At 44.9% G+C, this 26,077-nt stretch overlaps 1 protein-coding gene across 1 annotated transcript in view; it reads left to right on the plus strand.

Annotated features, from left to right (window-relative positions):
• The first annotated feature begins 33 nt into the window (after positions 1-33).
• FRMD4B (FERM domain containing 4B) overlaps positions 34-26,077 on the plus strand; it is a 41,867-nt gene continuing 15,823 nt past the window's right edge. Inside the window, exons 1-6 of the mRNA XM_010180643.1 lie at positions 34-114; positions 1,057-1,079; positions 14,379-14,462; positions 15,618-15,683; positions 16,753-16,810; positions 17,753-17,839. Of these exons, the coding sequence (XP_010178945.1) occupies positions 34-114; positions 1,057-1,079; positions 14,379-14,462; positions 15,618-15,683; positions 16,753-16,810; positions 17,753-17,839 (399 nt within the window). The remainder of the gene's footprint in view (positions 115-1,056; positions 1,080-14,378; positions 14,463-15,617; positions 15,684-16,752; positions 16,811-17,752; positions 17,840-26,077) is intronic.

Here is a 26,077-nt window from a genome sequence, read left to right on the forward strand (position 1 = left end):
GAGGGGGGGAGGCAGGCGGGGCCCTCATGCTTCATGTTCTGTTCTTTCCTTGCGCAGGGGCAGATCGAAGTGGAAAGCGAGACCGTCTTCAAGTTGGCAGCCCTGATCCTGCAGGTAAATGCCTCTGCTTGATAACCGGGGCTGGGTTCGGCTCAGCAGCATTCTGCCTTTCGGGGTCCCCCATGCCTCCCCCTTTATAAAGACAAGGGTGTGTGGAGCCAGGGGATGGAGGGAGGAAAGCTAAAAAAACTTGGGAGTTGTGTTTTTTTTCTCATAGGCAAGCGAGAGGAATGTTTGTTTGAGGAATTTTAAATTGAAAGAGGAAAAACTCATGAAGGGAAGTCACTTATCTGGGCAGGTTTCCATCCAGTTTATCATTTATTATAACTTGTTCTGGAGATCTGGGAAGGAAAGAGTAGAATACTGTAGCTATATTATGCCTGTGAATCTTTCTTTCAGAGCATATGTTTTTGATACCTCTGTTATGTTGGAACAGATTCTGTCAGTTCTTCCTCTCCTTAATCAAGTCTTGTTATAGTCAGACTCTTGTTATTTACTGCTTTCCATTAAATAAAATTTCACCTATACAGTGCTGGGTTTTTTTTCCCCGTTGCATTTTCGGTGGCAAAGTGCCACCACGAAGCTGCAGTGGCTCAATCTGCCTGAACTGCTGTTTTCACCTCGAGCGAGCACGATTCCTCTCAACTGCTGACCTGCTTGTAAAGCCGACCTTTAGCTGGATGCGGTCAGCCGGAGAGAGAGTTGTATTTCACTACTTGTGCAGTAAAAGCGACGGTTGATTTGCAATGTGAAATCCATCCCCATTTTGGAAGTGGGTTTTATTTATGGCATGGGTGGAAAATCTACAGCTGGAAGCGTGAAGGGCCAAGTTTTGTTCTTGAGTACGTATAGGCAGCTTCCGTGCTTTGCATTGCGTGTAACTGGGGTCAGGATCTGGTCTCAGAGCTGTGGGAGTGGGGAAGTGAACAATGCTGGGAAAATTGAGGACTTTTGAAGAGATCATGTTTTAATTCTGTCACTGTTTTTCAATTGTAGGAAGCTAAAGGGGACTATTCCAGGTAATAACATTTTCCTTTCTAATACTAGTGTGCTTGATGGATGTGTTTTTCTGTGTTGGCATTGTATTGCGAACAATCAAAAAGGGGGGTAAAGTCCAGCCGTGAGCAGTGGCTGAAGAAAGTGAAATGTGCTGCTGGGCTGGATAAAATCTGAGTCTGCGGGGTGAGTAATGCCTTTTGTGAGCAGGCTCCGAGTCAAAACTGTTTTTTTCAGGCCATCCCACTTCGCTCCCCTCCCCAAATGCGAGTGCCAAAGTGGGATGGGGAGAAAGCTCCCACCCTTTCCTACCAGAAAGCCTGTGCTTTGCACTGTGTCTCGGGTCCTTCGGGGTGACCTTGCCCACAGCCCTGCTCGTACAGTGGCCACACATGCAGGGGGACGCGGAGCCTGTCAGCTGCCCGCACCGGGGATCAATGAGCTGCTTTCTTCTGCAGCTGCCCCGCGGGGCCTCCCCCTCCCTGCACTTGACCCGACAGTTGTGTTGGAGCTGGGGTGTGACCTGGTTTCTGGGTTTGGCTGTCTGAAGCGGCATCGTCAGACCGGACTTGCCCTTGGAGATCGCTTTTTACCAGACACTGGTTTTGATAACTGGCTGTAGGGAGGAGGTGGGTTCGTACTCGGACCTGTTAGAGCCAAGGAAAAGACCTTCAATTAGAAACAGCTCACTGAGCAAATAGAAATTCAGAAGGGTGGCTTTGGTCACGTTAATGTTTTACTACTTGCTGAGTTTCCATATGGGAAAAGAGGCGTGTTTACGCTTTAGCTGCAATGCCTTTCAAGAACCATGCTTTGGAAATGCCTGGTAAAGAGCTATCAGCTCAAACGCAGCGAGCAAGTTGTGTCTGACTGCCAGAGCCTGCAGCCCTGAATGCTCTGCTTTTCCTTTGGTGCACAGTTGTTGAGTGAATGCAGTGCTGGTGCCCAAGACCCCTTCTTCTCCAAATGCTGGTGGCTTCTCTGCTGGAGGACATGCTCTGTGACCTCCATCACAACCTCCTCCTTTTTGCTGGTGTGCCCTCATGCCTGCAGGGAGGAAAAGATGCACTTGTGACTACCATCAACTGGATGGGCCAGCTGTACATTTCTGTTCCTATTTGTGCTGTAGAGCTGCTTTGTGACCCATGGTGTATTTCTTGCAGCCGCAGTGTGCTGAATTTTTCTCTAGAAAGACCACTTCTCTTTCCCAGGGACACCCTAAGCTTAACTCAGAGGCACAGAGAACCTTGTTCCCTTGACAAGAAGTAACTTGCCAAGTTGTAGTGACTGTTGGCAAGTGGTCTCAATTCTCAAGAAGAGGGAATGAGGTTAAAACCTGCCTTTGGTGGTGAAAACCTCCTTTATGTGGTTTAAACTTAACACTGACTCCTTATCGTTTGCCATAAATAAGCTTTTAAGTATTGCTTCACGTGCACAAGAACCACGTCTGTGGTTATTTTCCGTGTCTCTGCAGACACGTTACGAGGAGTGTCTTGCCTGTGGTTACCTTCCAAAGTATTTAAAGAAAATCGGAGGGAAGAGTGCTGTGCTACAAGATTGATTTCCTTTTCCAAGTGCAGCTTTTCCCATAACAGTTGCATTAAACTGCAGCAATTGTTTCCTCAATTAAACAAAAACCATATGTTGTGCCTCCATAGCAAATGAGCGTGGCCAGCTGTCACAGGTGCAGTGAAAGTGCCAGGAGTGAAGGAATTTGATTTCACATATCACAAGTGGTCGTTTGGACCACCGTTGATAAGCACCAGCCTAATTACCAGCATATCTTAAAGATACTGCGGGACTGGTCTCCCCTGCCAAACTCGCCCCTGCTACAAAGAGTACGTCCGTTTGCGGTGTCTTGGGTTTGGCACGGTCGTTGTTGGCCGTTGTTTGGCAATTCCCCTTTGAATCACTTTCTGGAATGTGGCTCTTGCACCATTTCTGCTTACGTGAGAACACACGGGTTAAATTTTTTTTTAATATATTGGATTAGTGCTGAATGAATGCGGGTAAATACAGGAATTGCCCGAAGTCCTAGGGATTAGCTTTCTGGAAGTGAAAAATGGGCCAGTCCAGACAACGCTGCTGATCTCTGCCTGGCTGATTTTTCCGTGCATCCCTTAGGGAGCTTTAGATGGGGACATGTCCCATGGCGGGGTGAAGTCAGTGTTCCCTGACTTCAGCTGGGATCAGTACCAGGGTCCAAACACTTCAAACTCCTGTGCTCTGCAGTAACCCCTTTCCCAATCCACTGCCCAAATTCCCAGATAACTCTCAATGGCAGAGAGCAGCAGCAATCTCCTGAGAAATGCCTGTGCTGAGTGGGTGAGTGCATTCTTTTGAAATCTGCTCATTTTCAGTGAGCAAACCTGACACATGGGTGCTTGGAGAAAGTAAAAACTTTTGATTTCTACACTGCAAAGGTCACTCCAGAGGGAATTTGCAGTCTGACGCTGTTTTCACACTGACATTGTGAAAGTAGCAGGGTTTCAGGTTTGGCCCTTGCAGGTGGTTTGCAGTAGGACCCTGAGGTCCTGGGCTGGGCTGTTAGGACCTTATCATTTGGAGAAATGCTTTATGCAAGATAAACCACCCAAGTCCCACTTGGAGAGGGCCCTGGCTTTTCAGACATCTTGATAACACTTTAAAGTACATGCTTCAAAATTGCACCCGCAGCACGTCCATTGTGTATGTGCCTATTTTGGATGGCTCTGGTTTCTCCAAGGCAGCCCAAAAATGACAGCGGGCTGCAGTAGCAATGGTTAACGCAGATGACAGTGGACCACGATCAGTGCAGCTCACAGCATGGCCAGTTCCTCTTCCTATTTACTGAACTGGTGATCCCAGCCCAGATAAATACCCCCGGTGCACGATGAGGAGCATGTCTGGGGGTGCTGGTTGAGCAGTTCCTCTCCTCCTTAACGTGGGACAGGGTTGGAGCTGTCATGGGCAGAGCGATGCCTCCCCAGAGTCTGATGTTCCCAGCAGATTTGGGATGCTGCGGGTTGACTGGGCAGGTCTTGCGCAAGAGGAGGAGTGTAGCAATTCGGTCACATTCACTTTTGGTGACTGATCTATGATTTCCAGTTGACTGCTGCTCTGTTTAAACTGAACTCCCATCAGTTTTTCCTCTAGGTTCTGTAATAAGAACCTCAAGCAAAGTATTAGTCATTAACTGTAGTTTTGAAACTCTGTATTAGCTAATTGCCCTTCTCCGCTCTCATATTTGCAAATGAAACACAGAAAAGCTGCAAGCTTGGTTTTGCAAAATGTTTGGTTTTAAACTCTTTGCAAGGGTTTTTAAAAGAGAATTTGATTCAAGTTGCAGCTTCATGGCATGCTTCAGTTTTGGAGGAAAACACGTCCATGTTATATTTATTTTAGGAATTTTATTTAAATTTTAAAGAAAGCTAATGTCTCGGCAGGCAAGCAAAATAATAGAGCAGTTTGGTAATTATTCATTGTGTAAATATGCAACATAAAAAGTCTTGCCTCCTTGGGAAATAAATGATTTAGTTGTATTTAGTTTACATTCTAAGAATTTGCTCTCAAAACTGGTGTGCAATAGTATGTAGTATTATTTTTCTTTGTGGCTTGATAAAAGAGACAGTTTATAACTGAGATGTCCTAAATGCTGTCCCTCTAGCATTAGAAAAAATGTTTATTAAAATCAGATTAGCTACAGGAACCACATAAGAAAAGTAAATTTAAAAAAAAAGTTTTTCTGATTTATAATCTTGGATCATATTTTCCCCAGTCAAGTTTCCAGGATTGAAACCCAGCCGTGCTCCCTGAAAGTTTAATTAAATTGCTGGAGGAGGGCTTCCATTTTCTTTAAATAGCTGACGCATTCGGTTTTGGTTCTGGCCTGTGGGCTGCAAAGATAACTCCCGATTGGTATAACATAACACAGACAAAATAATGAATTCCTGATAGCTGACATGTGCAAGGCACCAGAGTTTATCATTACATGGGTGATAAACACAGTTTGTAAAAGGTCTGTGTGAGAGAGACTTCTGCAAACTGTGGCTATGGAATAATTGGTTCAGAAACTCCCGGATTTATAAACTTCACCGAGGGGAAAAACTGAAGTGCCTGATCTAGGTGCAGAAAACTGGTATTAACAATTTGTTCCTAATGAAGATTGAGTGCTCAGTATTAGATTTTTGGGCAGCGTTTGCTTGGAAAGATGACTATTTTGTCAAATTGGGGATTTTCTTGGTGGAAAAGAATGTGGAAATGATTCATGTGGGCAATGCTAGAAAAGAGCTGTGTGAAGGGAATTAGCGGTTGTCTGATAGCCAAGCACCTGTTTGCTGTACTCCTTACCCCAAGCTGAAGGTAGGTTCAGAAACAGGACATGCCTGACATTTATTGGAGACAGCTCGTCCAGCCTGTTTTTGGAAATCTCACCGGGTCCAGATGACCAAAACTCCAGGTGTGGCTGTGTGCAGGACAGAAACACAGATTTGTACCCAATATCTCAGGTGTTCCTGTTCCCCTGTCTCAGATTTGCATCCTGGAGAGGTCTCGGAGAGCTCAAGGTGGGTCTGTGTGGCACACATGGAGCTCACGTTGTGTGTACCAGCCCCTGATGGGTGCTGAGCCTGTGGGCCCAGGCTAGGCCTGACCTAAAGAAAGCCCTGAAATGGGCATGGTATGGGTGTCAGGTCCCCAGAATACACTTTTTTGCCCCACAAACCTGACTGTTGGGAAAGGAGATGTGTTGTGAACCATTCACTGGAAGCTCTTTTTGAGGGCCATTTGGATTGGAGATGATTTACGAAGGTTGTTTGCGCTGGTCTTGGTGGAGGCCAAAGGCCTGAGCACAGCCTGCGTGCCTCTTCCAGCCCCAGACGGTTTCCTCCACCAGTGGGTGGTACAGAAGGACTGTTGGATCACCATAGGATTCACTCTCAAGGCATCCATCTGGTGCCTGTCCCAGGCAGCACTATGCTTTAGTTTTTGATTTTCTCCATGCAAGTGCACTTTTTGAATGCGCTGATATTTACCAAGGCTTTCTCCAGCGAGACCCACTGCTCCCCAGGGGCGCTGTGCCTGCCTTGCTGTAAATCAGTGCTCAGCACTGGCGCTGGGGTTGTGTTCCTTGAGCTCCCCGGCTGGTTGTTTGCCGAGTGAGTCACTGTGTATTTTGCCTTTGAGCTTCGACTCTGCACACTTTTTTTCTTTAAATACCTTGCTAGGCACTTGCTGGTGAACCATTAACTCTGTCTCAGTCAAACCCAGCTGTGTGCTAAGCTGAGCTCTCTTTCTTGCAATAAAGAACAAATTTGATACAAAATGAGCAGATTTATTAACTTAGTGCCTGTTTGCTGACTGGGTTGATTATTTATTTCATTTTACTTCAGAACATCTAGTGAGTCAATGTAGTAAATAAGCAAGTTTAGAGCAAGTCATGTTTGATATCTATTTCATATAATGATCATGATTCTCCCCTATTTGACAGGTACCAGATACTCACTTTCCTAAAGAACTCTCTGCTTAATTGAATTTTATGTCCTCTGCAAAGAAAGATGGGCTGAAAACTGCAGTAATTTTTCTATAGCAGTGTGCAAGGCTCGTTTTTCTTGATGAGTTGCTGCAGCTCAATCTGAGGGTCCTGTACTACCCCATGGGTAGCTGAGGAATGGCAGCATGTGGAGGGGAGCTGGGCAGGGAGCCCTCAAACTCCATCTCCCTGAGCACTTAGGCAGCAGTTCTGACACATAAATTTCTCTTCTGGTGCTTTATTTTTCAATTAAAAAGTGGAAATTCACTATGTAAACCAGGTGCAATTACCAAAATAAATACAGAATTAAGACCCAAATTTTCTGCTAAATTTTTAACAGCAAGAGGGTTTTTTTAATTCTGGTGCTACTTTGTAGATTCATACAACTCAGAGCAGACCAAAGCATACATAGTCTAATGTAATTTTAATGGGTTTTTTACAATTTCCTATTTTAAAGCAGTTCTGTGAGTACTCTCAAGGAACCTGTATAGTGCGGTTATTGGGCATAGATGAATTAGGCTGGATTAGATGGAAGCACTGTGGGTGACATGAGCAAAAATATTCAGATGAAGAGGGGGAAAAAAGGATATTTTGAGTAATCTGATGTCATGTCATTTAGTACTTCTATATGTCAGTGAAACTTTTAATACTTACACGTAATTATTAAGTTTGGTAAGGAACACACGTTTTTAGATTTCACATCCATGCTGTGGTCTCTGGTCTGGGCTCTGGTCTGACTTTGAACTACATCCTCACTTTAAAAAAGCAAAAATAAATCTCTTGCTTTTCTTTCCCATGGTAGTTGGGATCTATCACATGGGGTGTGTTTTGTGCATTGTGGAAATGGAACAACAGCTTCTCAGGCTCAGCTTTTTTGCTTTTGCAGATTTGTCAGGTCTTTATCGTTATTTGGATACTTTATTTTTCTTGCGGTTCCATGTATCTCTGTATCAGCACACAGGGCTGTGATAACAAGCTTTCAACTTTGCTGCTGCACTCAGACATGCTAAAACCCCACGACTAATATGGCTAAGCTGACTTTTGTGCGTACAGGAAGAAAGTGTGGATGTTAGAAATAACAGTCTCTTGTTCCAAGGAAGGGTTTGGGATCCTTCGAACCTTGTAGCAACTGTGAAAAGTCATCTTTTGCTCTGCAGTAAATCCCCAGGTAAAGCAGAGCCACTGTGCTTCCTGTCTGGCCTGATAGAGAAGCACCGCTAATGCATGCTGTGGTATGGCTGAGCGGCTCTAAATGTGCTGGATTCATGGGACTATGAGCTATCACCAATGATAGGTGTGTTGTTCAAGGACAAAAGGTTTTATCTTCGGAATATTCATATTTCACATGAAGAGCTGTAAAAGGGCAACTGAGACGTTAGGGTAGGTTCAGGTTGCAGACTTTCTCTAGCCATGAATTGCTTCCTTGGCACCCTGTTCCTCATCTGCAAAATGGAAATATGAACAGTGCCTCCTCTGCCAAGGTGGCTCTGGGAGCAGCTCCTCTTCTCATTTGTCTGGTCCCCATGTCCTCAGATATAGAGGTGCATGCATATAGCTGATATGAGAAGTTTTGCTTTTTCCTTGATGCTCTTGGTCCATCTTCTAAAAGCCAAGAAGTAGGGTCACCAAATCCCTGTGAGCCCAGGAGGCACTGCTACTCTTTCAGAGTCAGACAGGGTTCAGGAAGCAGAGAAATTGGCCTAAAGGAGCAGAGCTGGAGGTCCCAGGGGTCCAAGGCCGTGGTCCAGCCTGTCCTAAGCATGAGGAAAGGTTGCCCAGCCATGCTTTGTGTTTGGTGCAGGTCCCTCTCGAGCTGTGAAACTAATGCTGCTGTTGCAGTGCAATGTGTGGGAATCCACAGCGTGGACACAGTGTGGATATAGAATCATAGAATAATAGTTTGGGTTGAAAGGAACCTTACAGCTCATCCAGTCCAACCCCTGCCATGGACAGGGACTTGACCTCCCACCAGGCCAGGTTGCCCAAAGCCCCCTCCAACCTGGCCTTGAACACCTCCACGGAGGGATCATCCACAGCTTCTCTGAGCAACCTGGGCCCGGGCCTCACCACCTCACAGTGAAGAATTCCCTCCTAATATCCAGTCTAAATCTGTCCATCTCCAGTTTAAAACCATTCCCCCTCATTCTATCACTACTTGCCCTTGTAAAAAGTCCCTCCCCAGCTTTCCTGTAGGACCCCTTCAGAAAGTGGAAAGCCGCAATACGGTCCCCCTGGAGCCTTTTCTCTTCTCATATACAACATGCCTGGTGTTGAAAAAGCCATCTGCACTGCTTATCGTGTTCCTTGTCATGTACGGGGTTGGAATGCTCCTTCAAATACCTTTCTGGGCAGGCAGTTCCTATCTGGTGTTCAAGTGGTGGACTTTGCAGCCCTGCCCCAGACAAAGCTCCCTGCTGGCCAGGGGGCTTAAGCTTTGTTTCTGGCTGTCCTGTGCCAATGGGAGCCCCTTGTTCGTGGCCTTTCCGGATCCTGGGCTTCCTTCAATAGGAAGAAACTTTCTTGAGGGTGCCAGCAGACCATAAACTGAAAGGTTGGGAAATGATGGGAAGCGTCTGGCATTTGTCACAAAAGAGGATTTGTCAGAGAGCGTGTTTCAAAATCCTGCTGCCAGGATCCTGCTGCTCTGACACACTCGAAAGCTGCTAAATCCATCGGCTCCCCCTGTACCTTCCCAGCTCTGTCTTACTTCCCCTCCTTTTTTTCTCCTGCACTTTTAACCCCGCTCATTTTTCCCCCCCTCAGTTGCCTTGCTCCTTCCTCCTCTCACCTGTTTCTTGTGGTACCCTGAAAGGCAGAGCAGCCTCCACAGCATCGTGAGATTGCCACGCTCTGCCCTTCCATTTATTTTAAAGCAAAACAAAAACCCACAGAAAAGGCACCTGTTGCTGTCACAGACTGGCTGCAGTGGGGTGGTCCCTGTTGGTGGCTTTTATCTGAGGACATATGGGATGGGAGCATCTTGGTGATGCTACCCTAAGTCTGGTCACTTCAGAAAGTCGCTTTAGGACCAGACTGGGGTGTGGGATGAACACGGGATGTTTTTGTGCTGTGATAGCATTGATTGTAACAACATAGCAAAGGAATTCAGTGGTTATTCTCAAGAAATAGGACTGTTACTAACATCATCTGAGTAACCTCCAGCCTTCTGAAAACTTAGATTGTCAGCTTTTGAGTATCTAATCTAATTGAGTGCTCTTTCTATCAGTTATTGCCCTTTAGTTGTGAAACTGCCTTGTATCACATGTGCGATTCTCAGAAGCATCTGCTGATTATAGGTGTCCGTGAAATATCTTTCTCAGTAACTTGAGAGGTTGGTTGTTATTTTCTAAAAACAAGGCCACTGTAAATTCTACCTGCGGTGTGCCTAAAATTAATTTCGATAATTAATTGACCATAAAAGTGTCATTCAGAAAGACCCAGGAGTTGACTTATTCTAATGATCACATAGCAACACAAGAGTAAGCATTTGTGTGAGATCAAGAGGCTTTGAGAACAGAGGAATATCTCTACACAATGAACTTTCTCTAGTGATAAATTCCTGCCTTATAGAGCATTATCACCACAATTCAGCAGAGGCAGACACACCTCTCATCACTTCAGTCAGTTAAAAGTTGCCTGAAGTCCTGCCCTTATCAAGTTGTTAATATTTACAACGATGATGTGGGCTGCTAAGCTTTTCTGTTGTAGTCCAATCTATTGCTTTTGCTGCTCTGGGTGTGTCTATTGCGTTTACTTTTATGCTAATCTCATTAACCACATCTTATTGCATCTAAGCTCTCACCTGCGTTAGCAACAGGCATAAACTGGTTTTGACAGTGGGCTCAGGGAAAAGCCTGGGCAGCCGTTGATGAATGGTCCTAATTAGCACAGTTCTGTAAATCTTTGCCTAGCAGGGAGCACTGTATCACTCGATTACAAGCTGTGAATATGCACTTTCTGGAAGCATAAATACGTAAGTCTTCTTTGAACTTTCAGTAATGTGCTTTGGGCAGAGCATAGTCTGGCTTGGTTCCTTCCCAGATTTCTGGTGGGGTTTTAGGAAGGTGACTAAAATTTCCCTGGAAATTTTGTAGGAAGTTTGTAGGAAGCACGTGAGGTTGGTCCTGGTTTGCTGCTAGAGATAGTAGTGTGAGTGTGGGAACTTCTATTCGTAGTATAGTATGTGGTTAAATATTGCTATTGGTTTAGAGGCATGCTGCCCTTCCACCGCTGTAGAGCTGGCACTGATGAGTGGGGCATACTGATGGGGGACAGCATCCTGCCCTCCACATCGGGACAGAAAATTAAATATAGAGAGTACCAAGAATGCAGGCTGAGGTTTGCTGTGAAGAGACTCTCATGTACATTTTCACTTACAGTGCCCAGATCAATTCAATATCTGTGAGAAAGAAAACTCCCATTTTATAGGTATAGGAAGGAAAGAGTCCGTCTGCTGGTTTTCTTTAATTCTTCTCCGTAGTGGAAAAATACTTGAGATGAATTTCTTATATTCTCCTCCTGGGGAATAAACAAACCTTTTGCCAAAAATGTTGAGTCTCGTTGACTCTGGGCGGTTTATGTATTGAAATTTTGCCAAGAACCACCAGTCAAGAAGCCCCCTCCATAGCAGAGGTCAGATTAAACACAAGTGGGCCCTTCCCTCCCAACAGCCGCCTGACAAGAACCCACCATGGGCGTGCCAGATACAACACTGGTGTGTTTGGTTGGTAGATAGCGCAGACGGTTGGACCTCTGGAGCCAGGGCTGTCTGCCCTGTGACTTCTGCATCGTCTTGTGGTCGCTGTGAAACCAGACAGGAACAGGTAATAACTCAAGCTGTCACTCCTGCTATCTGGAGTTGTCACCTCTGGGTCTTTGAGGGCTTGGGAAAGTGATCCTGAAGGTCAAGGGGAGACGTGCTTAGGCTCCTTGGTGCAGATGAAGTGATAATGAACTCTGTGGAAGGAGTGGGAGGAACATTTGAGGCTTTTATTATCCCTGAAGCCGTGAATCATCCCAAACGCTAATCCTCAGGCGCGCAGTCAGCAGATCTGGGCTGCTGCGTGCCAGCCTGCGCTGTCTGAAGGCATCCGGCGTGCAGGAGCTGTTTCTCCCAGGTCTTTCACATTTTTCTAGGATTGTTTCATGCTTTATCTTACAATTACGCAGGAAAAAGAAAAATCCTCATGTGACTTCTCAGAGACTTTCAGGCCTAATAAATCCACTTTGATGGACTCCCTCCAGCTCACATGGATGGGATGGTGTGTCTGAACCTCGAGGTTCAGTACCTTCAGGAAGGCAAGTCCTAAGGGCCAACATTGCATGCATCAGCGCCTGTGGTTGTAGGTCAGTGCTGGAGTGACATGCTCTGTGTCATGGCACAGGTGTAATTGACCCTTTGGTCACCATACGTCTGAGGTTGGAGCCCAGAGCCCTTGTCGGGGAGGTGGTGGGTGTGCTGCCTGGCTGGTGCTCAGTTTAAATTCATTGGCAGATGCTTCCATATTGATGAGCTGCTGCTCATCACCCAAGCTTAACCAGCACCCTCTTTCTGGCATTTGGTGGAGATAGAGAAAGTAGCAACTCAACCAGGTCTAGCAGTGAGGGGCCTGACAACCAAACAAAGGCGAGTAGCCCTGCTGAGGGCTGCAAATTGTGCAAAAAGTGGCATTTCAAAGCATGGTAGGACACAGCCACCAGGATTTGTGGCGTTTCTGCAGCGTCTCAGTGGTCGGGAGGCTGCTGTCCCCAAAATATTTGGTGAAGAAGAGCTTGGGATGTCTCCACCTGTCTGTGGTGCTGGCAGTTGGGGGGGGTCACCTATCCCCCTGCCTCTGCCAGAGCTCAGGTCCTGCCTCCCAGCATCAGCCTCCTTAGTGCTTCAGTCCTCACTTGGGCGTTTTGTTGTTTGCTGGCAACGAGGTTTCTAAATTGGGGTTTAGAGACCAGCCATTAAACCTCTGGTTATGAATGTTGTGGGTTGAGAATCTACATTTAGAGGAACAGCCCTTTTTGTTTGGTAAAAACGAGCTATTTTGTTACTGCCTCCTTCCAAAACCTCTCCTCCTTCACTGTATTTCCCTGCCAACCCTTACAGCAGCCATTGCAGTTATGAGCCAGGCTTAAAAACAGGAGGAAATTTGTATTTTAATAATCAGTTATCCTGAGAGTCTCTGAAGCTGGAAGGGACCTCGGGTTGTTGTCTGACTGAACCTCCTGTTCCTCTAAGAAGAGTCATCTGCGAGATCGAGCCAGGTTGCTCAGGGCTTGGTTTTCTTGGTTTGAGGTTTAATTTTCACTCTGGTTTCTGAGGCCTCAGGAGGGTGTGCTGTCTGAATTCTCGTGTATCCTTACAAACCCCAGTAATCTACCTTCTTGCTGCAAGCTGAGATGTCCTGCATTGATCCCATCGAAATGAAGGAGTGAACAAAACTCCCTCGGCTTCTGTGAGCATTGTCCGTGTTTGAGCGCTGAGAGGAGAGACCCTGATTTTCTACCCAGATGTCCCCGTTTTTGTGGCACTTGGGTCGTGGCCAGCTTGCATATTGCCCGGCCCGTCAAAGCACAGCAACAACAGCTCCTCAGCGTTAATTGACCCCATTCTTGGCAACTTCATCAAAGACGCTGATGAATAAACAGGCTGTTGATTGAAGCGTTTCCTTGTCCCCAGAGGTGGTCCTTCTTAGTCAGGGTTGAGGCACATTGGCAGGGCTGGGGATGAAGCTTGGCCTGTGCTCATCGAGGAACAAAAAGCTTTAATTTGCTTTGATTTACTGTACCTTCCATGTGAGACAGAAATGTGGTAGTGGTTTGCTGTCCCCTCCATCTGCAGAGGTTGATCTGCCGTGGCCATGGAGCAGATTTCTGGGCTCTGCTCTACTGATGCACATGATGCTGATTTTAAGGGAAGAGGAGGAATATGATGAAATTCTCTAATAGTGGAGTCTGATGGAGACAGAGGCTGGGAGCAGGAAAGCACCTCGAAGGAAAGCCTGGATGCAGAAGTCAAGGCAGATGTTGGTGGATGTGACTGGTGCATTCTTTACATAGAGAAGTCATGTTCGTGCTTGTTGGCACTGCTACAAAGGCACGCAGAAGTCCTGCAGAAACGAGGCGTGCAAGTTTCAGCTGATTAATTAATGGAGCATATAAGGAGAAAATACTAACCCTTTTACTGATGCCTATAAATAGGTTTTTAAATATTCTGCTGAGTTTTTTTGTGACAAATTGCATTCGTATACTTCAACTCCCTTTTATTTCATTCCAGGCTAGGCCTGGAGTCCAAAGTATTTGAACTTTCTGTAGAATGAGTCGTCCAGGAAAACTATTTTCAGTGAAAATATTTTAAAGTACATGAACTGAAACCCTTTGTTTTGAATCAGACCAGTGACAAATACCATGCTAACCATGAAATGCGTTATCTAGAGGTAGGATTTTAACTGAAGACAGAGCAAAAATGAGCACTACAAGCCTTGCGTTTGGGCAGAGGCTTTCCTTCTGCAGCTGCTTCAAGGCTTATTCTGCTCTCGGCAAATAATGTGTGCAAAATAAATATTGATACTGTGCTCGGGCCACAGTGGTCCGAGAATCATGTGTCTGTATAATGAGTTACACCATGAGTCTGCATTACACCATATACATCACCGTCATATGAGAGGGCCTATGGAGTTACATTGCACTGAGAGCCTGGCGCTGGGCAATGCCATGTTCTTGGGTAGCAAATACAGCCGTTTCCTTCTGCTGAAGCTGCTCATTGCATCTGATTCCCTAGCAGTGACTCTGGGCCATTGATTTTTTTTTATTTTTTTTTAAGCGATGAAAACACTCGAAAAGACTTGAAGACGCTGCCTGTCTTCCCTACCAAGACGCTGCAGGAGCATCCGTCACTTGCTTACTGGTGAGCTGTTTAATTGAAAATGTAAATCATTGCTATGAATTGTAATTACAAGATTACTTCTCAACAATTTGGCAAACCCTCTTAGAAGTTTTCAGCCTGTGTGATACAGGACTTGGAGTTAATTACTTGTGTTCAAGCATTTCCAGTTTTTAGAAGGTTATAAATTGTGCGAGAGCCGACAAAAATCCCTCATTGAAAGCTCACTCAAATTAAATTGCTGGATCAAAAACTGCTGGATCAGCGTATTTGAGGACCACGCGTTGGAGCTGAAAGCTGAACTCCAGAAAAACCTAGGTTTGCAAGGAGCACCTTGCTCTTCCAGTGTCACCCAGCACAGCCTCCGTGGTGGCCTGACATTGGCTGGCTGCTGGGTCTCCTCAACAGGACAGAGGCAGAAAATAAGCTGGAAACAGCAAGGCAGGTCCAGTTTTGTGTCTTGAATCAGCTGTAAGGGAACACAGCATTTGGGATGAATCAATAATATTATTTCTTTGGAATTGATGCCTTTTGGCTCTCTTATTTGTCTTGGGTTTTTTAGGCTTGAAGTGTTCCTGATGGATTTTTCAAGCATACCAGTACTTACGATTTGTTTTACTCAGAATGAATACTGCTGGGTTTTTCTTTGCTTTCAAGTGTCTGACACTTAAAAGCATATTTTATTTCACATTCTGCTGAAACAAAATGTTGAAGTATATAAGAGGAAAAATGCAAAAAGGTCATTGCTGACAAATTTATATTGTTTTCACCTACAAAATATCAGGGAAAAATTACTCTGGAATGGAAACACTTCTTGTTTAACTTCTTCTGTCTTACATATAGAGCAGTAACCATCCTTTGAAGTTTTGGTCCTTTAGAAGGTGAAAATGAGTTTATACCATTAGTACCATTATTCTGCAGCAGAGCAGGCTGATCTGAAATGGTTTGTTAGTTAGTCTGGAGCATGGCATGCAATGGGGGGGATCGGCCAGGCAGCTCCACGCTGCTTAACAAAGAGTTAGGAAGAAATCAGTAAGGAATAGAATGTAAACCAGAGCAAGAAATGTGGAGAGGGACCCTCCTCTGCATACTGAGCAGGCCTCTGAATTTCAACAGATGAATTTCACACGTGGAAAAAGTCACTAAGCCTCTAAGTTGGGTTTTGTGTTTGTTTTGCAGTGAGGACAGAGTAATTGAGCATTATACACAAATTAAAGGCCTGACCAGAGGACAAGCCATCGTTCAGTGAGTATGGCACTTGGTAATTTGTGAAGATGATGTATTTACGTTAGTTTTTTTTGTTGAAAGTGGCAATGCAGGCTGGTTTGGTCATTATTGCTTGCAAACTTTACCATTTGTATCTGTCGGAGTCTTTTTTTTCTGAGTTCTACTTTAAAGTTAAAATTATTTGAAGCTTCAGATTTCACAGGCTCACAGTTAAGGTTGTGTTGCCTTCATTCAAATACTTCAAATATAAAATAAATTATTTGGACCTTGCTTAATTGAAAGTCTCTTCCTCATACCCTGCTTGCTGATCGATTAATTTTCACACTGAACTCTTAAGGGCAAGCATTACCTTAGGTCCTGTAAAAAAAAACCAAATTCATGTTTGTTGAAATGTTCAGAATTTGGTTTTCAAATTAATAAGGTCTTCCAAGATCCAAGAGATTCTTTCAGAATATCTAGATACTAGATATTTCAAGATATTTTTAGTTTACCATTAATATTACTGTACTTCCTACAGGCAAATGTAGTGGGGTGTGTTATAAGCTGGGAAGTTTGAGATGGTTGCACAATGTAGACAACGTGTAGTTTTTCTCACATATCTTCATGTGTGTAACTCTGCCTCAGTAATGCAGGGGCTCCTTTCAATAGGAGCGAGGGAGAAAATTGTTCAGTGGTTGTCTAAATTTTCTCATGAAGCAGTCGTACAACATTCATTTGGAGCCTGTCCACTGTAACCACAGCACCATAATGGAATAATTCTAGGCGGGTTTTTACCGCCAACATTTCCCAAAAGGCCCTTGTTCAGCTGCAGATTTTTACTTTCAGTTCCCTGACCTTCTGATAAGACACTGAATGTTGTGTTGTAGAAGAAATTTTCCATTCGCTTTAACTGGGCCAAAATACCACGTCTTTCCACAAGCCAGGATGCTAAGTTTTTATTCTCAAAACATGGCCCTTCAATTATTAAGACTTTCAAAATATGTAAATTATAAATGACACGTCCTGGATGTATGTGTGAAAAAGAGATGCTAATAGATATTATTCCCTCCAGAGACAATCATCTGATATGCTATAAATCTGTCTACAGGTACATGAAAGTAGTAGAAGCTTTGCCAACATATGGAGTTCATTACTATGGAGTGAAGGTTAGTAAATGCCCATGGATAATGTGATTGCTTAGCTTGTTACGTGTGATTGCATTCCTATAGGAGCAGCTTGATGATTCAGTACTCTTCTATCAGAATTAAACCCTGCATTTTTCAACCTCTGTAATTTTTCCCCCTTCAATATTCTTCAGAAATTGTTTCCAGAGAGCACCAAAGCACTATGTGCTACGGAAGACCAAAAGGAATATTTCTAAAACTTTCTGTAGTACTATTAGGAGTTAAATGAGTTAAATTCCTATCAGCTTAATTAAACTAGATATCACTTTTAGATCCAAAGCAGTTAATGTTTAGAGCAGAGATGTTTCTAATCAAGATTAGAAAAAATAAATACTATGTAGGAAAGACTACATCTAAGTGGCAGGTGAACAAGGGATGTGTACTTGGAGTGGGGAAATGCTGAGAAGTATTTTTGGAGAGTGATGAAAATACCCCATTTATTCGTGTTTGTAGAGCAGAGCCTGAGCCCAAAGTGTTTTGTGCAGAAGAGCTCAGCAGAGATGATGTCTCCATACTCTGAGTCATGGCCATGACCGTGGTACCGGGGAAGCTGATGTTTTGTGCTGTTCTTTCCTCCTCCTGTGGCTGCCCATGCCTGAATTTAGTGGATGTAGCCATTGGCCATGTTTTATCCTGTCCCATATCCTTTCCCTTTCACACTGCAATGAGTGACACCCCTTCGTTTCAGCAGCACCGTCGCTTTTTTGTCCACTTTGCACAACCACCACGAAGTTTCTTGCCTCTGGCTGAGAAGGCAGGGGGAGAAAGTTTCGACATTCACCCAAGCAATCCACTTCACATCAGTTTGCTTGCAAAGAAATGGCCTTGTTCTGTTTCTACTCGTCACAAAATGAAGTGGGCTTTAATCTTGGAATTGCTTAGTTCTTAAATAGCTCTTGGTTGATGCAGACATCTATTTTTCAGGATAAACAAGGAATCCCATGGTGGCTTGGAATAAGTTACAAAGGAATAGGCCAGTACGACTTACAAGACAAAGTTAAGCCCAGAAAAGTAAGTTTTTTTGCATCTGATTTTTTTCTGAGGGGGAAAAGCAGTGTGGTGTTGCATGTCAGAATATACTTTATTAATGTCAGAATATAATTTTTTAAGCTATTGCTTATTAGACTGCTGAGCAAAAGACCGAAGGTTGGAGGCAGAAGGAGAATTCTGCTGGCACTGAGGCAGTAAAGCCACTCCCTCTCACATAAGTAGTTGAAACTCCCTTTGAGAGCTTTGACACGTGTGTTGTCTTGAGTTTGGTGGTCTCAGGACAGTCTGAACAGGAGTTTTGACTACCTCCATACAGAAGTATGGAGCAATTGGGTTTCTGCAGGTCTTGAACTAAAGGCCTTGTACTCTAGCGGTGTTTTCACTTGGCTTCCATAGTTGGTGAAGTGATAAAAGGATCCACTGATACCGGTGAAATATGAAACTGCAGGCCTGTTTAGGCAATTTGACATTTCCATGATGCAGCAAATGATCAGGGGGAGTTGAGAGAAAACACCAAAGGCTCCCCAGCATGTCTCCTGCAGGACGAGCTCTGCCAACAACCTGCCTTCGTTTTTAAACAGGGCAGAGGGTCCCGTATCACCCTGCTGGCTCCCTCAGTGAGCCCTGATGTGCTCTTCTGCCAGCGGCCTTGGAAATCCATGGTGCAGCCCAAGCACACAATGCATTGGGAGCTGGTGCAGTCCTGTAACTGTATCCTGTGACAGGACTGAGCCCTGACAGGCTTTTAAGGTTGATTTAACCCGCTTGGCTGGAGGGGAAGAACTGGGTCTGCATGTGCAAGAGCCGTGATGCTGGGCTGAGTGTGTGTGGTTGGTTTCTGGTCATGTCTTGGTTGGAACATCTGAGCCATGAGGAGATGGAGACCTCGGGTGCTGCTGTTCACCTTCCCCAGGAACCATCTGGGCAGGAGTTCACATGAAGTGTGTGCTTTCTGCCAGGGAATTTTACATTTGCAAAATGATACTGTTTAGTGTATTTGTGCCAAAAACCACAGCTTAACAAAACTTCTTTAAAAGGAGTAATTCCCCTTCAAGCTCCCAAATTGATCTTTTCTTTTTCCAGAGCAGGCTATGACTTGGTTTCTTTTGGTATATTTATCTACCTGTGTGTCCAAGGTTGAACTCTTAAGTCCTTCCTTTGCTTTGTTTAGTAGTTTGGTTTAGCCCCACTTACATCTTACTGTGCCTGTTCCAAATGACAGCAGCACAGGAGGAACCCTAGAAAATGAAGCCAATGTCAATGCAGCCATTCATTGTGGAAGGAGAGCATGAAGGAGCTCCTCTTGCTCTTGAGCACTTCCCTGTTTTTAGGCAGCATCTACAAGATTTTTCTGGTCAGATCAAGCACAGATCATTCTCTAGCCAAGATGTCCAGCCATGGCCAGCAATGCTCTCCAAGAAAATGCAGCCTGCTTGGCAAGAAGTATTGCTTGGCCAAGCAGTTTTGATGCTTGTGGGATTTCAGTTTACAACATCAACCAGGCAGATTAAAGAAATCTTTAAGGTCAGCAGGGCTCAGATACCAAGTCACACCCCGCTACATTTAGTTACAAGGCATTGCCTTTGAACGCAGCAGGAGTTGTGTTTAAGAAAAATAAAATAAAATAAAACCCGAAGGTTGCCTCTGCAGTAGAAGTGTTACAATGGAATAAGAGTTGTCTGCTTTACTGTAATTATAATTATACATCAGAGGAGAGAGATTAAAAGGGAAGGTAGAGAGGAGCCTAAATGAGGAGAGAAGGTTTAATGGCAGTAAGCTGATTGAAAAGGTGGGGATGGATATGGCTATAGTATCCTTGTGGATTTGTGTCTGATGCTAATAGGAGGGGACAGAAATAACTTAAGCCACAGCTAGTCCTGTGTCGTGACTACTTTTAACATGTAGCTAAATATGCAAGCAGTTTCTTTATAAAAAGGGTATTTTAGGGTTTGAAATTCAAAGTGCACTTCTGATGTGTCCATGGACGTTACTGGAATCAGATTGGTTTGGGGTGGGAAGCAGATGCTGGGTCTAGAGAGGCACCCACATCCAGACTTGGTTTTGGAGTTAAATGTTGAGGCACTGCTGTTTATTTCAGTGTAGCTACAGCCTTGCTGCCTGTGATGTGGCAGGCAGAAGTTGCCTTTTAACCAGTACCGTTGTTTGTTCGTATTTGTGAATGTATCAGAATGTATTTCAGAGAGAAGAGTCTGTATAACTTACCTGAACCTCTGAGGAGCCAGCAAGCACGGCTCTTTCTGAAGCAGCAGGCAAGAGGGGAGTAGGCATGTGAACTATGCCTGTCTTTTGGAGCAGAGATGCTGGTTTTGCTGGATTTAGCAGAATTTCCTTGGCTTGCTTTTCGGGATGGAGCCAAACTCGCAACTGCCATGTGCTGGTGTTATCCTGCTGTTTATAGTGTGGATCAAAAGTGCTGTTGTGTTTATCCCCAGCCATCTGGAAAAGAGCATCCTTATTGTGCTGCACTTCTCCAGCCAGTGATGTTTAAATATACATGCAGCTGGTCAGCTCAATAAAAGGGAAAGGCCAAGTCTAATGAAGACCAAGCTGGCCTTTCTTAATTTTGAAGACACAAGTGATCTCTGAATATGTGAAAATGTCTCTGATACCAGCTGCTGAGTTTCAGGTGGGAGGCTTTGAACAGGAATTGGAGCCTGTGTTCCAGCTGAAGTGACACCAAGGAGGTTTATTCTGCACCTTGTCTCTCTTCTGCAATGCTAATAATAATAAAAAATGCATAGCTGCATTTGTTTAATGTGTTCATCATAGGCACCCGGTAAGAGCCAAGTCCATATTGGGAATATTTTTTTTAATAATAAAAGTAATATATATAAAATTAACTACACCCATTAATGCAGTGTCAATGAAATCCCAACATATTTTACCACCTTTCTCAAATAGTGAAGTCTTTTGGTTTTATCCAAGTAGGTCTTCAGGCAAAGAGACCTAAATATGAGCCTTGGAGCACAGTAGTTATTCCAGGGTTTTGTTGTTGGATCAACACTGTTGTGTGAAGTCCAAGGCTGAGAACTCTTCACAGGAAACAACTCGCACAACAGACCTGGGTGAAGCAATCTCCAGATCCTTATCGCCCAGCCTTGCCAGCGCTTGCGCACGTAGCATCAATCATTGAGGAGGGGAACGGGTGTTGCTGAGGGTGGTGTGTAACTCGGGGCTGGACCAGGAGGACCTGCCCTGGCTGTGTAAAGCTGGCTGGGAAGCCTTGAGTCCAGCTATTAATATTGTCCTGCTTGACCTGAGATGATTGGAGGAAGGGGTTTTGTTGCTGTAAGTCACTCCTGAAAGCTCATATCTCTTTGGAAGTGGTTTCTAGTGAAGCGAGCCCATGTTTTACCCCTTGCCTGGGGCTGTGAGCTGATGGGAGCCATGGGGAGCACCGTGCTCCAGCGCTGTAATAGACTGAAAATGGAGAAATTTTTTTTGTGTCATTCATGAAAATTGTCTTTTTCTTTGTAGATAAAAGCAGTGGCTCCACGCTGGCTGGAGGTTACGCTGGGCTCAGTTGATTGTAAAACTGAAGTCTCACAGGGCATAGAAAGACTGGGTTTTGCAACTCTAGTTCAGATTTCAGCTCAGAGCCGGGATTAACTCTGCAGTCCTGCTGCTCTGCAAACATGTTCTCCCTCCAGCTGCAGTTAATGCTGAAAGATGCCTCCTGCTTGCTGTGAGGTGGCATGCCAAGATCCTGTCCCCAGTCTCAATTAGGAAAAGCATAAAACAGGGCCCAGGACTTCATATGCTGTTTCAAAACAGAATAGATCTCTCTTTTATCTCTACTCCTATTCTCCTCTCTGCTGAGATAAACAATGCATCGTCTTGTTTATGGAGCGTGTGTTATGGTATGAGTTGAGTTTACTCTGCATTCAGCCAGGACGTGGCGATCCTCTGAGGGATGAGGAGAAGTCAGCTCACTGGCTTTTTGACTTGATCTCCCACTTCATGGTGTTTCTGTGGGTGACTCCCTGGTGATAAATGAACTATAATGTCTGAAAAGCAGGACTAATCTTGCTATGGTATTGTTTCAAATCTACAAGAATTTCAATTCTAATGCTGGTTGCCTTGAATACGTTATGCTCTCAGAAGTGTTTTTGTTAAAATAGCATGCTAGTTTTGAAATGGGTAATATTTATGGTATTTTTCTTTTGATTCAGCACACGCTAAGAGCTGATGCAGAAAGTTTTTTCCCCTGCAGAACATGAACTTGATGTGAATTTGCTGTCCTGCTTTGCTGAAGGATTCAGAACACAACAGTGTTCATGCAGGCTTCTCAGCAGGCAGATCTAATTAGGCAGAGATTTCTTTTACGGTGTTTATTTCTCATCAAGTAGAAGCCATTGATTTAGACATATGATACTAAGCATGCATAATTATTTAAAATAAACACAGAGCTGTTACGAGACTGCTCTGAAATTCAGTTCCTTCCACATGAATGGAAGATTGCCTGAGTGTCAGCTGCCCCAAAATACACATTTTGGGACAGTTTGGTGCCACATCATCTCTGATTCTTGTTAATGCTTAAGGCTAGTGAAAACTGAGCAAGGATGGATCATAATGCACTAGAAAAAAGAGCAATTGAAGGGGTTTTTAGAGGGATGGCTTAATGTGCAAGAGATGAAGGATGCCTCCAGGTGAGCTCTGCCAATTTATGCTGGCGCAGGTGGGAGCCGTCTGCCTTCTCTCAGAAGTTGCTGCAGGTGGGGCAGTTTGGCTTTCCTGCCAGCTCCTCAAGTGCCTCCCTGCAAGGCCAGGCACAGCAATTTAAAACAAAAAATATTTCAGTTGGGAGCTAGCCTGCCAGGCAGAAAACTGCAGTGGAGGGGCTGAAATGCAGCCTTTCTCCCCGTATTGCCGGCACGGCAGTAATTTCCTTCACGAGGGTGGGGTGCATTCCTGTGGGCAGAAATCTTTTCAGCTTCCTTGGTCTGAATTGCCAGGTTTGTCTGGAGATTGCTGTTCCCAGCCAGTTCGTGCGATGCTGGTTGCCTCCTTACAGGCGTTGCATGTACCATGGGGTGCTGTGGATGTGCTTCCCGAGGGAAGGGCTGCTGCAGATGCTGCAGTGTGGTTTGCACTTCCACACCAAGCTTACCCAGTGAACCCTTGGGTGGCAAATGACAGATCTGGGTAATTTAGCTCTCGATCAGAATTTGCTATCACCTTTGGGAACATCTTGGATGCACCCCTGGCACATGTGGTGCCTGAGGCTGGTGCTTGGTCGCACACCCCTTCCAGGCAGCTCCTCTCCAGGTTTTTCACCACTTGCAAAAAAAATAATAATGAAATCTTTCTAAAACAAAATGCATCAGGCTGATTTGAAGCTCTCTTACACATTTCTCAAGGTGGGGGCTCTGCCAGCTCCTGCCTGCCATCCCGATGGGGCTGTTTTTCCGAGCCAGCGAGCTGCTGCTGTTGGGCCCAGACAAACTTGCATTTTATTCAAAACTGGATGCAAGATCAACCAGGTAAAAAACAAACAAACAAACAAAAAAAAAAACACCAAAACCCAGCTGCTTCTTTTATTAAAGTTTCTCACTGCTTAAGCAGTCTGTGTCGGCGTTTTTTCTCATCAGCCTACAATTACAGCTCTTTTTGTATGGGAAAGCGGGTTAGGAGGGTTATACCTTTTTGTGTTCCTGCAATCCGATCCAAGAGGATAGGAGTAGAAATGCAGAAAACTTAAACCCATGGGCTGGCAGAAGCAGAACCTGGGTGGTTCAAGTCTGGCCAGTGCACAGAGGTTTCTGATTAATGAGGAGCTTTACATCTCCAAAAAGACCTGGGATACAAACCCTGACCAGGCCAAATTCTGCTGGTAGAGTCGGACAGGCAGCCCCTGTTGTGCTCAATGGAAGTTTTCAGGAGCCTTTAAGGATCTGGCAATCTAAAGGGATGGGAAGGCTATTAAGAAAACATTCATTAACTCAGGTAGACCTAATAATCTGGTTAAAGGGAACACACATTGCAAAACTTCCACAAAAACATTGTAATTATTCCTAATTGTTCTTCCAGCCCTCAAAAACCAGTTTCAGATTTGCAGATTTATTTTTACAGCTCTTTTGTGTTTCGATATGCAGGTAGTGTAGGTAAGATTGAAATTAGGAATTATTTAGAAACATGTCTGTACAGAGTTACAGTGGATTTTAAGGGAGCAGGAAAGCCCTAGTGCAGTGGCAGTTTCCTGAGTATAGGCTTTTGACCACAGTTTATAAAATTTTACTTAAAGGAGTTTATAGAATTTCATTTGGATTACTCTGATTCATTCTTCATTAAATTTTTCTGCCCTTGTTTGTATTGAGGTGGTTTTTTTCCTCTTGTCTTTGTGAATCCAGACAGATTATGCAGAAACTCATTAATTCATTTTTTGTTATTTTTAAGTGCACTTCTATAAATATTATTAGTTTACAACTTGTTCTGAAGCTACTCATATAATCATTGGCCTTTTTTGTAAAGGACCTGATTGCAGGAGTTTGTCGGAGGAGTTGATTGCTGAGAGCTTATGTGGTTCTGAATGGAGATAAATTAAGGACAGGGCACTTTTCAGTCTGTAAGAGCAAAAACGTGTCCTGTGTGCAGAATTTCAAGCGCTGCTTCCCCATTTCTTCTGCAGTGGAGCAACAGAGATGAGAGCTGGAGTTGTCCCAGTCCTGGGTGTCTTTGGGCAAGGAAGCAAATGTCCTTGTGCTGCATGCACCCAGCTGAAATGCTTGGGGCACCCATCAGCTTCTTTTGGGTTGGGACGGATCTCCCAGGGTGGGGAGGAAATGGGGCAAAGCTCTACCCACGTCCTGAGGCAATTCCATGTAGGTTTCCTTACAAATGCAAATACTTTTTATTTCTTTTTTATTTTTTGAGGGTTTTTTTCCCCCCTTCTTGGAACCACAGATAATCAGGGACACATCTCACCCGGGGCTGGATTTGCACAGGCAGCTCCTCATGGAAGGGTCCACCCAGACCCTTGGTGTGCTGCTGGATCCCTCTGCCTGGGCCGGAGGCTGTGCAGCTCGGTTTTGTCCCCCTGCCAAACATGACCCTCTTCATCCCCACTTGCCCTTGGTACAGAAGGCCCCTTCTCGCACTGCCAAGCACATCCAGAGAGGAACAACTCAGAGGAAGTGATAAAGGGGACAGGGAGTCATCACCCATCACCGATCAGAGGCAGCAAGGCAGGTTTTTTTTCCAGAGGTCATGTTTGAAGCACACCCATGGTTTTTTACAAGCGTGGGAGCAGGGTGGCCCGGAACGTGGTGATGCTTCTGGTCCAACCTGTTGCCTCTCAAGCATGAGTCAATGCCAGCAGGGCCAGGACTCAGCCTCTATGGGGGCCCTGGCTGCCTCCTGCAGCCCCCATCACCATGTTTGCTCCCACCTCAGCCCTCCACCAGGCCTCAGGGTGCTCTGAAAGGGTGCAGCCCCTGGGTAGAAACCCTCTTTTGCTCTCTCCCAAGTTCAGTTTGGCTTTATCTGAGGGAAAGGGTTGGGTCAGGGAGGCGTTGCTGCTGGGAGAGGTGGTGATGTCAGGCGTGTGTCAGCAGTGGGAGGCGAAGCCGGCGTCCGGTGGCAGGGAGGGATGGCAGGGCCGCCGCCTCCCTCTCTGCTGTGCTCTGCTCTGCTCATGTCGCCCTTGGCGCGTTCTGGAGCCGGGGAGAAGGGGCTGGTGCTGCGGGGAGGTGAGTGCGGGGACGGGAGCCTCTGTGGGCTATGTGGGGAAGGGAGGCAGCCGAGCTGCCAGGGTGTGCTGGGGATCCCTGCATGCTGGAGCACCCATGGGTGCTATTGCTCAACATCCTGATAGGCTGTTTTCCTTTTATTTTTTAAAAAATGTATTTATTTAAAAGTTCAATGCCGAGTTATAAAGGTTACAAGGTAGTGTGAGTGGGCAGGGTGCCTTTAATGCAAAGATAAACTTGCTGGAAGAGCAGAATAAAACTTTCACAGTCTTTTAGAAAATTACTTATTAGTTCTAGTAAATGACATTTCCCCTTGCTGCATTTTTCATATGGCAGGGTCTAATAATGAATTGTAGTACTAGAAAGGAAAATTTTAACTAAACAGATGCAAAGGTCACTGAAAGAGCCAGCGTTTTCCCCACAAACGCGTGCGCTGGGTTACATTTCATTTATGATCTGTGTAAAGAATGTTTCAAATGAAGCATGGTGTGATACATTATTTTTTAGAAAATCTGAAGTTTTTGCGTAGTCACAGTGTGGCATGTTGGGT

Source organism: Mesitornis unicolor, unplaced genomic scaffold, assembly GCF_000695765.1.
Source record: "Mesitornis unicolor isolate BGI_N332 unplaced genomic scaffold, ASM69576v1 scaffold33233, whole genome shotgun sequence".
Lineage (NCBI taxonomy): Eukaryota > Metazoa > Chordata > Aves > Mesitornithiformes > Mesitornithidae > Mesitornis > Mesitornis unicolor.